The sequence below is a fragment of the Xyrauchen texanus genome, chromosome 50 (assembly GCF_025860055.1).
Source record: "Xyrauchen texanus isolate HMW12.3.18 chromosome 50, RBS_HiC_50CHRs, whole genome shotgun sequence".
Taxonomy (NCBI): domain Eukaryota; kingdom Metazoa; phylum Chordata; class Actinopteri; order Cypriniformes; family Catostomidae; genus Xyrauchen; species Xyrauchen texanus.
The window spans coordinates 720,577-736,743 of record NC_068325.1 but is presented as its reverse complement, the minus strand read 5'-3'; the positions used below and the strand labels follow the sequence as shown (position 1 = coordinate 736,743).

The window sequence follows — 16,167 nt, the reverse complement described above, 5'->3', positions numbered from 1 at the left end:
GTGATCAGAATCCTGTGACACCTCTTGCACTTCATTAGTCAGTTTTTCTTGAATTTTATTCTTTTTTTTCGGTGCCATTTCCGTTATTGGACTTTTGTGCATCGATTACAAAGGATGTATTAAAGTTTTAAGTGTGCTTGAAGAATTACTACTCAACAAATATAAGAGGGTGGTTAACTCCCGACTTCTCAGCACCACTCCATAACCGGGTTATTTCCATATTATAGAACATAAGCCAATCATTGGCCTACAATTCTCTGCAATCCATTTATAGTCAATCGGTCCGAGATTTACTTTTTTAAGGATGCATCAACGTACATCTGCATCAGATGGACACATTTAGAGTGTCATAAATGTACCATTTAATAGGCCACTGTGTCAAGATAAACATAGTTTAAAACATAGAAAATCACGTCTTGAGCTTGAATGCAAGAACATATTCTTATCTTGTGTTGTCTGCTGTGTATGAGTTTGGTTTGTTATCTGTATAAGCTGAGTGTTCCTTATACAGCTGGAGTTTTCCTTACAGCCCCCTGGAGAACACAAGTGGTTCTTCTATCTTGAATTGCTCCGATTGTAGGAATATTCCATATTTCTGTCCGAGGACATGATTAATTGCGTAATTCTTTTGAATGCATTATTCTTTATATAATTAATTGATGTGAATTAACACGTTAAATCGACAGTCCTACTACTTACCTATGTGTAGAGAAAATCAGTCCTCCACTCCTTCATTGAGTTGAATTTATATGTGATCCTGTTGTCCAGTCTTGTTTTAAAATCCTTCAATAATTGGATTTCATCAATATTTTGGTTAATTTTTAAAGACTTTCTTCACCTGGTGCATTGCATCAACCACAAACTGGCTTGATTACACACTAATGCAATACTGCAAGCTGATTGGTTTTAAAGGTTACCTCTGATAATGATTGGATATATATGCGGAAGGAGGCTAATTTAATTTAGACTCCATTTTGCCTTTTTCTGACATTTTTGGATGAATGGATATGAATTGGAATTGAATATAAATTTTAACTGGTCAGTTTTCTAATGACAGTAGCCTTTATACTGAAAACCTCCTCTGACATTCATGCAATGATTAAAACTCACCGAAAGGAAAATAAAATATTTTTAGAGTTCACATTAGTAGGTTAAATCAACTATTAAATAAGACTAATTTAATTTAATTGTAGTTCGGTCATGACAACTCTAGGAAAAAATGTAAGGTTTTCATATTGTACACTGATGAGCCAAAACATTATGACCACCTGCATAATGCTGTTGGTCCTCATGGACTCTACAAGACCCCTAAAGGTGTCCTGTGGTGTCTGGCACAAAGATATTAGTAGCAGATCCTTCAAGTCCTGTAAGTTGCGAGGTGGAGCCACCTTGGATCGGACTTGTTGGTCCAGCACATCCAACAGATGCTCAGTCGGATTGAGATTTGGGGCATTTGGAGGCCAGGGCAACACCTCATCACTTCTGTTCCACAAACCATTCCCGAACAATATATGCAGTGTGTGCAGTATCCTGCTGAAAGAGGCCACTGTCATGATGGAATACCATTGCCAAGAGGGGGTGTACCTGGACTGCAATGATGTTTAGGTAGGTGGCACATGTCAAATTGACATCTAGATGAATAATGGTTTCCCAGCAGAACATTGCCCAGAGCATCACACCCACCAGCTTGTTGTCTTCCCACTTTGCATCCTACTGTCATTACTTCCCCAGGTAAACAGGGCACACATATAGAAAACCGAACTCATCAGACCAGGCGATCTTCTTTCACTGCCCCAAGGTCCAGTTCCGATGCTCGCTTGCCCATTGTAGATGTTTTCAATGGTGGACAGACTCTGACCGGTCTGCGGCTACGCAGCAGGATGCAATGCGCTGAGACACATTCCTCCCGTAACCATCAATAAACATTTCTGTGACTTGGGCCACAGTAGACCTTCTGTAGGTTCGGACCAGATGGGATAGCCCTTGCGTATCGATGAGCCTTGGGTGCCCAAAACCATGCCGCCGGTTTGTGGTGTGTCCCTCCTCGGGCCACTGTCAGTAGATTTTCACCACTGCTGACCAGGAGCACCCCACAAGCCTTGCCGTATCAGAGATGATCTGACCCAGTCATATGGTCATAACAATTTGGCCCATGTCAAAGTCGCTCAGGTCTTTAACCCTGCCCATTTCTACTGCATATGTTAACTATGAGAACTGATTGTTCGCTTTCCATCTAATCTACCCAGACCTTGACATGTGGACTTTTTAGTTGATGATCAACGCAATTCTCTTTACCTGTGAGTGGTCATAATATTTAGGCTCATCTGTTTATATGACAAGTTTGTAGGTTTGGTCTTGGAGGAGTTTTGGTCTTGGAGGACTTGGTGGTTTGGTCGTGCTTACATTGCTGTGGCTGCAGAGCAAGTATGAAGACATGCTACTGCTAAAACCTACACATACATGCTGTGTTGAGCATGTTGCTGCTGCTGCACAATTAGACATACAATCCCCTTGAAGCAAATGTAGACAAGTGATGCTGGGGAGGTGGAGGGTTTCAGAGATAAATCTTTCATAGTGTGCTGCAGTGAAACTGGCTAACCAGCAAAAGCAGAGCAATTTAAATGTTAGACAAAGAGAGAGTATGCAAGTTTATTGGCTAACAGATTATTTATAAAATTACCTATCATCTTGGGCCATGGAGTGTGCAAGCCAATTGGCTAACAGATGACATTTTCAAAGGACCTATCAGCTTGCACCATGAAGAGTTTCACGACTGAACTAAACTTGTTCTGTTAATTTTGAATACATTTTTTTGAGGAGACTCTGCCTCCATTGCCTCCATAGCAGCTCATTTAATAGAGTCCTTCACATGGATATCTAATATAGCCTACTTGCTTCAAATTGTCTCAAACAAAATTCAATTAATTCAAATTTCAATGTCAGCACCCAGGGAAACTTTGGCAAATCCAACAATTAGTCTTCTTACTCTAAAGTGCTTATTTTATGAGCCTGGTACCTTGTAAATACTGACTTCTGGATGTTGCGTAAAGTAAGGCAATCGCATTTGACCCTTGTGATTTTGGAAAGCTCTGGTAATTTCTGTGTGCAATATACATCAGGTGGTCTATAAATGCTACATGGGTGACAGGCTGAGACTATAAGTGTTGATAACAATAAAATAACTTAAGTTGCTTACTGATTTTGCAATGTAAGACATTTTCCTAAAAAAATATCCATGCTGGTCCCGGAAGAACATTCCTATCAACCATTCAAATTTTAGAGTTAGAATTAGGGCTGGGGTTGGGACTTGAACAACAATTTTATCAACCTATCATTTCATATAGTTTTAGACAATGTTTGGTGGGTTAGCTTTGGCAATTAGTCCTGCTGGTGGATTGCGGAACAACACCAAAGCATATTTTTCATTGACAGCCATTTAAAAGTAACCATGTATTTTGATAAAATATAACATTTTGCAAGCACCATATATAAATTGCATATATTTAGTGGTGGTTGCTTTAGCAAGGTGCCACTACTACTGTTGCTTAGACCTTTGTTTAGGGATTTTCCAAAATTCCTTATTCTTCTTCCATACCAATTTTAGCATCTTACTCGTCCCTCAATGTTTTTCATACATCTATGGCTGAGGTGTCAAATTGTCTAACCCCACCCTAGCAACCGAACCACATAGACTTATTTTGAAAAGGGATCAGAGGGATATCTTTGAATCAGAATATTATAGATCCATGAGGATTAGCTCTTTGGCTCCTGGAAAATGTCTAGCAATCAGATAGAACATTCTAGCAACTAATTTTCAAGTAATTACAGAGGCAATTTACGAGGCACTTAGCCACAAGCTAAGATGCACCAGCTAAGCAACTGCCACTGAAATGCAATCAACTGCATCAACCATATACTTAGCTACAGTGTGTTTGTGGCCCATGTAAGTTAAAGTTAATTGGAAACAAACAATCATTGTTTTATTCTGCTCAACAGCTATTTTGCCAGGAGTATGGTTTAGAGGATAGGCGTTGAAGGGCTGCAGTTGCACATTGGTGAATATTTAGAGAATGAGCTGTCTCTTCTGCCCATAACTCTCAGTGTCTGGGTCTTGTTTAGATGAACCATGTCTGGGTAACACCTGTAGGACAGAGAGCTCACTACGAAGATGTTTGTAGATGCATTAATGTCTGAGGTTTGCCTTCCTGGCTCCAGCACAGTTAGTCAGGAAAATAAACATTTGCTGGACTCCCAGAAAATTGCACTTAGGCACTTGACTCATGGAATGACCAAAGGTTGACATCTCAGAAACAAAACACTCAACTCCTGCTGGGTGGTAGTTTGGGCAGCTGGTAGGGTTAAAGTCTACCAGGTGGTGCCTTCCCAAATGGCAGCAACAAACCTCAAACGTACCAGTATGCTAGGCTCATTGTGTTTGTTTTATCTATTTAATACAAAAAAGTCACTGTTAACAAAACCATTAGGGCAGTTTATGTAAAAATGGACAAAAATATTGCTGGCTCGTGTTTCACTACAGTTTTTGGTTGGATCAGATGCTCTTTCTAATGAGAATATCCCTTCCCCTGCCACTGACCAACAAGTGGAAAATCATAGTTCATGTCTCTGAATTAATTTAAGGCTATTGGCTGTTTTAAAAATTCAGTCCACTTTGCGGCCATCTTGGGAACTCATCCGGGCATCTATTTTTTATGAATAGCTATTATTGTGTGCATCTTTCTTTTGTTTTAATGACAGTATACATTTGAGCTGGCATGGATAAAACCCTATGACCCATGTTATCCCAGAGAATGTTCAAAAAATGAAAGCATGGAAATCTGACCTTTAGTACAAAGAAGTTCACATGGTCAATGTCACAAAATTGTCACTTGTTTAATAAAGAAATAAATATTTTCAGAACCTATGACTTTCTGTTTTTTTATTTTTTTTTATTTTGAATACCAAATGTTCAATGTGGACTTATGAACACCACTGTGTATGCTGTTTTTTATTTATTTATTATTATTTGTATTTTTTTTATCTAGACACACTGTATATATTTGGTTAGTGGTATATGTAAATTTTTTATGTCCATATCTTTCCATTTCTTGTACTCTAGAATCAAATATTATTTTCACATAAATAGAGGGAAATAAATATCTAAAGCAACCAGGGGTTAATTAGCTTCCAAAACCATCACTACAACCTGTATTAAAATCTCGAACTATTGTATCAGCAAACCATATTCTTAACCATTAGTCAACCTCCAAGAATAAAAGCACAAATCTAGTTTCCTTTTTCAAATCTTTCTAAATGATATGGCCAGGAGCGTACTGATCTCCAAAGAGCATGCTTACTTGTCATAATGATCCACAGATGTGGCCCCGATCTGCAAGAGGAGACAAGTTATTTACACTAATAAGTTTGGACATTCATGATTTAAAATGCAGTGTGAGGATTTTCTTTTTTTTATCATATTAAATGCAATGCTTAAGGGGCTAGCAAAACTATTTTACATCAGTCATTTATTGCTGAAGTGCTCCTTAGAAGTTGTAGAATTCGCCAACTATTGTTTGCTGTTTTGTAAAGGACGGGTCACTACAGGTAGTGTAAGTTTTACAGGGAAAGAAGACTATGCTTTACACTTGGGGCTAATGCCTTACCTGGGTCTATTTTCAAATCCTTCCATTAAAAAAACCTCTGCAGCATTTTCTTCTTGTATAGTCTTCGGAAAGTATCTTAAGTGGTTTAGGGTCATGTCCATCAGAAACCAACTTCTTAGGGATATATGATGCAGAGAAGAATGTGAATCACCAGAATCATGAGAAATAGATTTATGTCAATTTTTGCTAGACATTCTTCTCCCTGCACAGCAGGGTGCGATATGCAGAGAAGAATCACACAAAAAACACAAAAAGAAGATTCCAACTGTGATCTGTTTCTCTGTTTCTCATCCACACCTATCACATAGCTTCTGAAGATACTGATTTAACCACTGCAGTCTTATGGATTACTTTTATGCTGATTAATGAGATTTTGTTTAGCTTTAAAATGTTGCCACCCATTCACTTGCTTTGTGTGGGCCTACAGAGCTGATAAATCCTTCTAAAAAATCTTCATTTCAGTTCAGCAGATGAAAGAAAGTCATACACATCTGGGGTGGCATGAGGGTGAGTAAATAATTAATTTACATTTTTGGGTGAACTATCACTTTAAGGGCTCTTGTCAGTTCTGGATGAATTTGTCTGGTTTGGAAAAGGTTTGGAAACCTTATATTATATATAATGCTGAAATATAAACCAAAGCAAGATCATGCTTTATTAATACCTTCTTTCGTTATTTCATAGCTTTTAAAGTCCTGTGTGGTTTCTTATCAAATCAAATCAAATCACTTTATTGTCACACTACCATGTACACAAGTGCAACAGTAGGTGAAAGTCTTGTGTACAATTCCAAGCAACATAGCAGTCATGATAGTGGCAAGACATATACCCATTTACAATAAACAACATATTTACACAACATAATTTACATATCAAATGTACATTACACAACACAATACTAATATGCAATGTACAGTAAACAATACACACAATACAGAATACATATACAATAAAAATAAAAAATAAGAGTATATAAAAATATATATATGCAGTAGTTATATTGTGGAGAATATATTTGACAGTCCAGTGTGAGATAATAAGATGAAGATTAATAAAGTGCAGTACTGATTGTTGATAGTGAGAGATCAAGTGTTCAAAAGTCTGATTGCTTGGGAGAAAAGTCTGTCATGTAGTCTGCTGGTGCGGGTCCTGATGCTGCGATACCGCCTGCCTGATGGAATCAGTGAGAGCAGCCCATGACTCGGGTGGCTGGAGTCTCTGATGATCCTCCTAGCTTTTTTCACACTGCCTGTTATATATGTCCTGGAGGGAGGGAAGCTCACCTCCAATGATGTTTCTGGCAGTTCGCACCACCCTTTGCAGGGCTTTGCGTTTGGAAGCGGTGCTATTGCCGTACCAGGCGGTGATGCAGCCAGCCAGGATGCTCTCTACAGTGCTGGTGTAGAACTGTGTGAGGATGTGGTGATTCATTCTGGTGAGCCTTCTTCACAATGGCCTCAGTGTGGATGGACCATGTGAGTTTCTCAGTGATGTGGACGCAGAGGAACTTGAAGCTGTTGACTCTCTCCACCAGTGGTCGATTGATGGTGATGGGGCTGTGATCTCTGTCTTTCTTCCTGAAGACCACTACAAGCTCCTTGGTCTTACTGACTTTGAGGGAGAGGTTGTGCTCCTGACACCAGCGTGTGCACCTCCTCTCTGTTTCATCATTGTCAGTGATCAGACCTACCACCGTCGTATCGTCAGCAAACTTAATGATGGCATTGGAGTTATGTGTTTCCACACAGTCATGTGTGTATAGGGAATACAGCAGTGGGCTGAGAACACAGCCCTGTGGGGCTCCAGTGATGAGGAGATGTTGCTGCCCATTCTAACCACCTGATGTCTGCCTGACAGGAAATCCAGGATCCAGCTGCACAGCGAGCTGTTTAAGCCCAGTGTAGTATTTCAGTGTAGTTACAGTTTTCAGTTTCAAATGAATTTAGATAATTAGTTCTGTACAGCAGTACTGCCGCTCTCTAAATGAAGAGTATGTAGCATAGTGCCTAGGGCACCAACCCCAGTCATGGAACATTAGATGTGTCTGAAACTGCCCCTATTCACTATATAGTGTACTATTTTGAGTGTCCGCCATTTTCTGGGAGTGTCTGAATTCTGAGTGAGCCACTCGTTCCCTACTTTTCTTCACTCATTCTTTCTTACCCACAATGCACATTTGATGTACACTCGACAATGGTTAATTGCCCACAATCCACCACAGGGAAGATGTACCAGCTGGGAGTTTACTGCTTCCTTCACTGCCGCAATGTTTTATTTCATGCTGAATGTATTAAATAATTTTTGACAAACAATTTCTTGTTTAAAATAACATAATAACATATAGAGAGGCAAAATATACAGATATATTTTAAAATGTGTTTACTCTTTATATTAACATACATTATATATAAAAATGACAAATAGAATGAAGATTTGTTGTATTAATATATAATTTAATAAGAATAATAAGTAAGGCCCAAGTATTTTAAAAGTTCATATGTGATGTTGTTTCTGTGACAGCCCGATATTTCCGATATTTGGTGCATCTAAATTCACTCAATCATTTCGTTCACTCACGGCTGAGATTTAGTGCACTCACTTCCATTCAATATAGAGGAAAATGTTAATGAGTAAACAATTTCGTACACAGCCACTCTCTTCGCCATACGATTGCCTCACACCTGAACATCTCTCAAGCACCTGCCTCGCGCCCCTCGATGTGCCTGTGCAGAAATGCTGTCTATTCATGCTCCAGTTTCCAATCACGTAAACGGCAGAGCAAAAGGCATTTACACTTAACTTGGATGTTTACATGGATTTATACAGTTAATCCGCCGGAAGTAGCTGCAATAGTTGCCAGTAAATCTGTAAATACTGCTCATGACTTGCGGGACGCGGTACAAAGCGGACTGATATATTGCTGCAGTGATTTAAAAATGTACACATAAAAACTGATTTCATAAGTGCCCAGTAACATTATCACCCTGAAAATGACCATCACATTACACAGAAAAGCCTGTGTTAGCATTAGAGCCAAAACTTACTTTGACATGCTGCCTTAAATTGAAACTGAGATTTTAATCTTCAAATATCTGCTTGTCTTGGTGTTAAATGAAGGCATTGCAAGACGAAACTATAATTGTTTTCACTGTGCGGAGCAAAGAAAGTGTTTCATTTTGAAGAGTTTGAAGCTGCAGCATTGATGATTGAGTGACAGTCTGTGTCAGCAGCGTGCACAGCTCTATGAACTTCCGCTCTCGTAAAAGTCCCAATAATCTCGAAAAAAATTTTTTTAAGTTACTCAAGTAAATATAACGGAGTAAATTTAGTGCGTTACTACCCACCTCTGCTGCCTATGTAAAGCATTCCAAACAAGTCAGCACTCAGAAGATTTAATTTCAGTTAGGCCTTAAGGTGTGGTCACATTTGCCTTTGCACGGTGAAATTACATGGGCGAAGAAGGCGTGGGCGGATGTTGAGCGTGTGTGAAACCAGCAAAAAAAGTGAAGCGTGAGTGAGAGTGAAGTAAAAAAGAAACTCATTAATCCATCATGTTGTACACAAGGATACATCACCGCTAATGTATCCTTGTCTAACAAGTGTGAATTAGACTTATTTTCTGTATTACTTTTGCTCAAAATCCCTCGTTTTCCGATATTTAATCTAAGTTGGATGTATTATATTTCATTTTCTTTATTGTGGATTTATTATTTACTTTGCCATTTTTTTTTTGTGCAATTGTGAATTAGTTATATTAGGAATTGGTGTGTATTGTTGTGAAATCATTACTATATATTGTATGTCAGATAGTGGGGTGTACTGTCACTTTCTTTGCTTCCTCTCTCAGTTCACTTGATGCTGAGCTGAGAAGAGGACACTCTGCAGGTATTTGAAGGTATTTGTATTTTCACGTTTAAGGAATGTTCATGTTGAAATAAGTGATCTTTGTTGTTTTGAACATATTCTGTGGCATGAGATCTACACAACTGTATGGAAATTTCAACTTTTATCGGAGTTGTGTTTCACGTGTATTCACGTGGCTTATTTATTATTTATTTGCCATCAGATGGTGATATTAATGTGAGACAAAATGTCCATTTGTGAATGTACATTTCTCATTTGATGCAGGTATGTTATGTATTTCAACATTGTTTCTAATTGACATATAATTTGTTCATGCTGTTCTCCATATTGTGCACGTGTTCTACATGTGTATTTACATGTACAAAATGGCAGTTCACTTTCTGCTGGCTGAGAAGAGGATGCTTTGTAGATTGCGGTGTTAAGGATGGTGATGTTAATGTGAGAAAAGCCACAAAATGTCCATTTGTGAATGTACATTTACCATATACTTACCATATAGACGCATACCTCCTGACCACTATGCTCAGGCAAGTCCTAACAGATATCGAGGAAAGAGCCATTTTTAGGAAGTCTTCAAGTGAGTATGCTTCGCCACTTTTGATGGTGTGGAAAAAGGATGGCGAATTGCACATTTGCACAGATTTTAGGTGGCTCAACTCTAGAACAGTGAAGGACGCGCATCCTCTGCAACATCAGACTGATTGTTTTGCCGCTCTTGGTGGAAACTATTTCTTTAGCACTATGGACCTCACCTCAGGGTTTTATAACATTCCAATGGAGGAGACAGATAAGAAATACACTGCTTTTACTATACCACTGGGTCTTCATGAGTATAACCGCATGCCTCAGGGGCTGTGCAATAGCCCTCCTTCTTTCATGAGGATGATGATTGGTATCTTTGGTGATCTCAATTTCTCAAAACTAATATGCTACCTTGACGTTCTCCTTGTTTTTGCACTGTCAGAAAGTGAAGCTTTGTCCAGACTGTGCACAGTGAGAACAATTTGAAATTAGCACCTACAAAATGTCATCTTCTTGAGAGGCAAGTTAAACTCCTGGGTCATATTATTGACAGTGGTGGCGTGTCTGTTGACCCAGCCAAAGTTGAAGTAATTACAAGAATGGAAGTGCGTGATTTAATGGACAATGTTGGTTGCAAACCTTCTGTAAAAAGAATTAAGTCTGTCCTTGGTATGATGTTTTATTAACAACATTTAATTCCTAAATGTTCATCCATTGCATAACCCTTGTTCGGACTTACAGCGGGGCAGAATAGGAGAGGAATGTGGTCTATAGAAAAGAGATTTCAGAGCACCTACCGTAAACTTACTGCTGCAGATTGGACTACAGACTGTGAGGATTCTTTCGCACTGTTAAAAGCCAGCTTGTTAGAGTGTGTCATACTTGCCCATCCTGATTTTGACAAACCATTTATCCTTTCAGTAGACACTTCATTGGATGGATTATGGCTATATTGTCCCCAAAGTTGAAACCAAAGCCAGACCAATTGCCCAAAAGACCCTAAGTGCATCACAATGTCATTATCACATAGATGTGAGAAATTCAGCCATTGGCTGAAGAGCCACAAATTTACCATCTGGACAGATAACAATCTCCTGGTTTACCTCCTAACCACACCAAAACTCGATGCATATGAGCTGAGGTGGGTCTCTAAACTGCATACCTGCAAACTCAGAAGGGCCGAAAAAGGTGACACATTTTATGCAACCCCCCAGAAAATAAAGGGAAAAGACATTTTCTTCAGGTAAAACAACACAACATTTATTAACACCAATGAACATAAAACAAACTTAAAACTGGTCTAGTGGGGTGTGAAATAAAACATCATTTTTTTACTCTTTTGGCCTGGACAAGCCTTTCAAGGGCCCGTTTTCTCTGTTTTGCCATGTGCCTCTTTCGGGCCACACTTTCTTCCTCCACCACTTCTGCCCTATTTACAGCAGCACTAGTGGATGGCTGGCAGCCGAACTCCGTCCTCTTTTCGCTGACTTTCAGCTGCTTTTGCTGCCGCTGGGCTTTGTCCCTGGTTCCAGCCGAAATGATGTTCCCACACAGCCTTCTATCTACTGGCTCAAATTTTGAATCATCTCGGCTGAACATGTCCACAGCACTCAGCTTTCTGCTCTGTAGAGTATATTTGACAGTCTGGATTGCGCTGAATGTGGTGATGTTCATGCTTGTACTTTTCTGGTCAATGATGTTGCCCATTATATTAAAAGAAGATTCAACTAATGGGCCATGGAATATTGACATTGCAGCTTTCACTGCTTGACACAGGCCTGGATATTTTCCAGTATCGTCGACACAGGCCCACCACCTCACAACATCATCTCCATCTTGGAAGCTGGGCAGGGACTGATCTACGTTGTACTGGAGAATTTCCTGGTGTGTGTCAACATCAGGCAGCAGGTGATCCATCATTGCAGTGAGTTTCCTCAGTTCAGACCCAGTTTGAGAGTGCCCTCTCAGTATTGGGTCTATGGCCGACAAACACTGGAGGGTCTTGCTCTGCAGTGGCAGCTTTTTTTGCAAGTATCTGGCACACGTGATGTATGCCCGTGAGACTTCCTCCAGGAATGGCTTCAGCAGCTGAAACAGCAACACTTACTATACTATTGTTATCATAATCATCAAACTCTGCAGAGGCTCCTAATCAATCATTAATCATTCTAATTGCAGTACACAATTTAAGTACTCACAGGGTGTTGTGGATGTGCCACTCTGAATTGATTAGCCTCCTGCCCCACATACATCTCCCTCACAGGCAGCAGTTTGTTGTCCAATTCCATAGTAGCCAGAGTTTTGGGCATCGGCTTCAGGTGTTCAGATTTGACAAAGCAGGCAAGGAAGTTGGTAAAGACTTGAAGCTGTTTGTCATGCAGTTTATGAACAAGTGTCTGACTGCCCTATAAAGAAAATAACATTAACATACATTGAACATTGTGGTTCAATGTACAAAAACACACACAAGAAATGTATACCAATTTTAACTCAGGACTCCCAAAGGTTAAATACAAGGATTCACTTAGATCACCTCACTATGAAAAAGCATTATACACTGTGGTCAAAGAAAATGTCAGTAATTATTAGACATGGGATCACTATAATTTATTTTCTAGACCCAGGCACCACAGAATCCTGTAACATTTTTATAATCATAATCTCATTTTCATAATTTGTGATATTTTTTCTTATTTTGAAAAACCTGATGAGAAATGTAACATTCACCTGAGTAGAAATGGGAGCCATACGCAGAGGACTCAATGTTCAACTCACCTGGAACACCATGACATATTCTTTAAAGATAGGTAGCACTCCTGTATAAACACTGAGGTGCAGCTCAGTTATGGTGGCTTCATGCCACACCTTCCTAACCACCCTCTTCTTCTGGTCTTTTCCCAGCTGCGTCATTCCTGGAAAAATCAAAGGCTCTATTATAACAAAGAACTGTACAAAAAGCTAACACTCCTTTGGTTACCATAGTGCAGGTAGGCAGTCACAGATCCAAGGAGAAATAACTGTGATGAGTTACCTTTTTTGCTGAGGTCCTCATGAAATGACCGAATCTTTGTCTGTGCCTTTTCGCACACTTTGTACTTCGTAAAAAGCTGCCCTAGGGGGTCCTTGTAGAGGGCCTTGTCTTTCCTGTCCGTAAAGCCGTAGTAAAGAACCTTGTAGGCAGGAAGCAGCCTCTGGGTGCTAATGGCAACATCATAAGCAGATAGCCAGCGATGCTGAATGAACCTTTTGGGAGCGGAACCAGGAAGGCTCATGAACTCACATATCTCCCTGAAGTACGCCAACTGAGAAAGAGAGAGATACATCAAATCAGTCTTTTTCCTCAAAGAGCTCAGGTAGCCTAAATATGTCAGTTAAGGATAAAACAATTTTAGAATCTAGATTACATCTAGAAAATGTCTCCCAACAGGTAAGTATATTGTAAAGATAAAAGGTTTAGTGTTGCAGTCAGTAGCATGAATCAAACTGAACTAAAAAATATCTCTATAATGGAAATTTAATATTATTAACTAACCTGGTCTGTAGCCCATTGATGATCTGCATGTAGGTCACCAAACAGCCGTTCAAGATGATTGCTGAAAGGAGCTGCAAACACCTTTGCAGCATTGTGGATATGGTGGCAACTATCACCGTCAACATCAAGTAGGCCTGGGCAGTAGTTCTGGCGGACTCTTGTTTCTAACCCCGTTTTACTTCCTCGCATAACACCGCGAGGAGTCCATCAGCATGCTTACAAGGTTCAACCATGGAATGTTGTTATCCTTAAAGAACTTAACTATCAAATTTTCTAGCTTGAGAGCTTAACCTTGAAAACCTCTAAAGAGCCAAGGTGCTCCACATCAACCGTCTTCCTGTCTGGGTTGAAGTAGCTGACTAGGATGGAAAGCACTTTTTTACCACCATGGTTAGTACTCTCGTCGAGGTTGATGGAAAATGGATACTTCTGTGTATTTCTGAAGATCCTCTCTGAAAATGTAAATCCCAATCCATGCACCATTTTGTAAGCTGCTGCAGTGCGTGACAGCTTCAACCCACTCAGAGCTACTTTGTCTGCAGCCAGCGTTTGGGCCAGCTTCACAATCACTGGTGCAAATGTAAAAGGGAGGGAATGTTCGGCGAGAGTAGCGAGAACCATCGCCTAGACCAAGAAAACATTATTAGATTTTTATAAGTAAAACTTTTGCAAATAGCCTGCCTTTTATTATAACCCTGTGACTGGGTTATTGAGTCTATTTCAACTCTAGTTCAATTGACTAAACACACCATGTACACTACATACAAATTGTCCTGGTAATGTAGCCTACTTCTATGTAGCCTGACAATAGCTTACTGGCAAATTTCAAGTAACATGTCAACAGTGAAATAGTAGTTATTATTTATTGACACAGAAAACTACAAGCCTATTTAATGTATAATAATACACACCTCTGCATTAGCAACCCGCTGACATGTAGGTACAGGCACCCTAACTTCAGCTCTCATGGCTTCAGGCCCCGCCTTGGGAGCACTTTGACTTGAGACTGGAAGGACACTTACTGTAGTCATTACAGTGCACACTTTTTGACGGTGCACCTCTGTTTGGCAGTGTGCCGAAAGAGCATGAGAGCCCTTGTTGCTGTAGTTTATTTCTTTAGAGCAAAGGCTACATTTTGAATACCCCGCTTTGTCAATTTTTTTAAAATACTGTGACAGCGGGAAGCTGTGCTGAACTCCCTTCACCTCGGTCTTGACCTCAATCTTTAGCCAGGCCCAGCTCCATTTGCACCTCAGCCCTGAGTCAAGCTGTCTTATATAAATAGAATCCTCCTCTTTAAGCTCGCTCATTCTGGAAAACAATTGTCAATATATTATCTGCTGGGCCAGGGCTCCTTTTTCATGATCATAACATTTGTTAAGGCTAACTCCCACTGCATTAGTCAACGTTAAATGATCCGCCAGAGCAGGTGTTTCGATCACTCATTGACGTTAAACCAGACACCAATGGGTCTTGTTTCATTACGTGTTTTGTTTTCATTTCGCTCATCTCTTACGACAAGATATACATAAAAAATTAGATAACAATATTAATGCAGCAGTGTTAATTTTGACAGCAAATTTTTATTTCGATTTAGTCATAGTCTTTTGACTAAAATGCCATTTAGTTTTAGTCATATTTTAGTCATCTGAATTGTTTTAGTTTTAGTTGACGAAATACAATAAGATTTTAGTCGACTAAATCTACAGTAGATTTAGTCGACTAAAATATAATGGGTTTAGTTAAATTGTAATGCATTAATTTAGAATTTCTCTAAAATTTCCAAACCCATATACTCCCGGAGAAAATCTATTAACCTGTTAATATGAATGATTTTAAAGTTTGAACATGCAATACAGATTTACTACTGTGACTTAAAAAATATCTTAAAATTAAATAAAACCACTTTTCCTAAAGTAGTGTTCTTTTCAATTAATGATATGCATTCTTTATAACTACTTGCATACATCATTCTTTATTCTTTCAAGCAGACATATTTATTTGTATGAATGAAATATAATTAATCATTATTAAAGCTATTAACGAGCAGTGAATGCTTTTATCTTTTTCTTTTGTTGCTTGATCAATATTAAGGACACAACCCGCATTAGGTTTATTATCCACCGTCACTTTAAGACACCGGATCATGTCCAATGATTTGCGGATCCTGATGCACATCCGATACACTCACAACTGTTTAAGACATAACCGACATATTTTACGTGAATACTCTCCAAAATGGACATTTAGACAATGTTGTGTGCATGTGTCCATTCAGACACGAAACAGAGCTCAATTCAGTACTCGCGCGCACGCTTCGCAGAAAGATGAGACATGCAGCGCATGCCAAACCGTGTCCCGCTGGGTAGATCAGCACGTTACAGTCGGTTACAGTACAAATGTGCGCATCTACCACAAACGCAGGACATCAGTTCTGACTGGATCGCTTCCCAAATCGTCATCTAACATTCCGTCTAGTTTTTATTCGTTGACGAAAATGTCAATAGATTTTCGTCATTCAAAACTAGTTTTTATTTAGTTATTGTCTCGTTTTCGTCTGTGAAAAATGTTAAACTATTAAATGTAACG

At 39.3% G+C, this 16,167-nt stretch overlaps 1 protein-coding gene across 1 annotated transcript; it reads right to left on the bottom strand.

Moving 5' to 3' along the window:
• Nucleotides 1-5,350: 5,350 nt before the first annotated feature.
• LOC127640959 (uncharacterized) lies at nucleotides 5,351-13,767 on the bottom strand. The gene is made up of 6 exons (XM_052123700.1): nucleotides 13,579-13,767; nucleotides 13,078-13,348; nucleotides 12,822-12,958; nucleotides 12,245-12,451; nucleotides 11,382-12,134; nucleotides 5,351-5,386 (listed from the first exon to the last, which is right to left on the bottom strand). The coding sequence occupies exons 1-6, from the start codon at nucleotides 13,765-13,767 to the stop codon at nucleotides 5,351-5,353; spliced, it is 1,593 nt and encodes a 530-aa protein (XP_051979660.1).
• Between the last annotated feature and the right edge of the window lie 2,400 nt (nucleotides 13,768-16,167).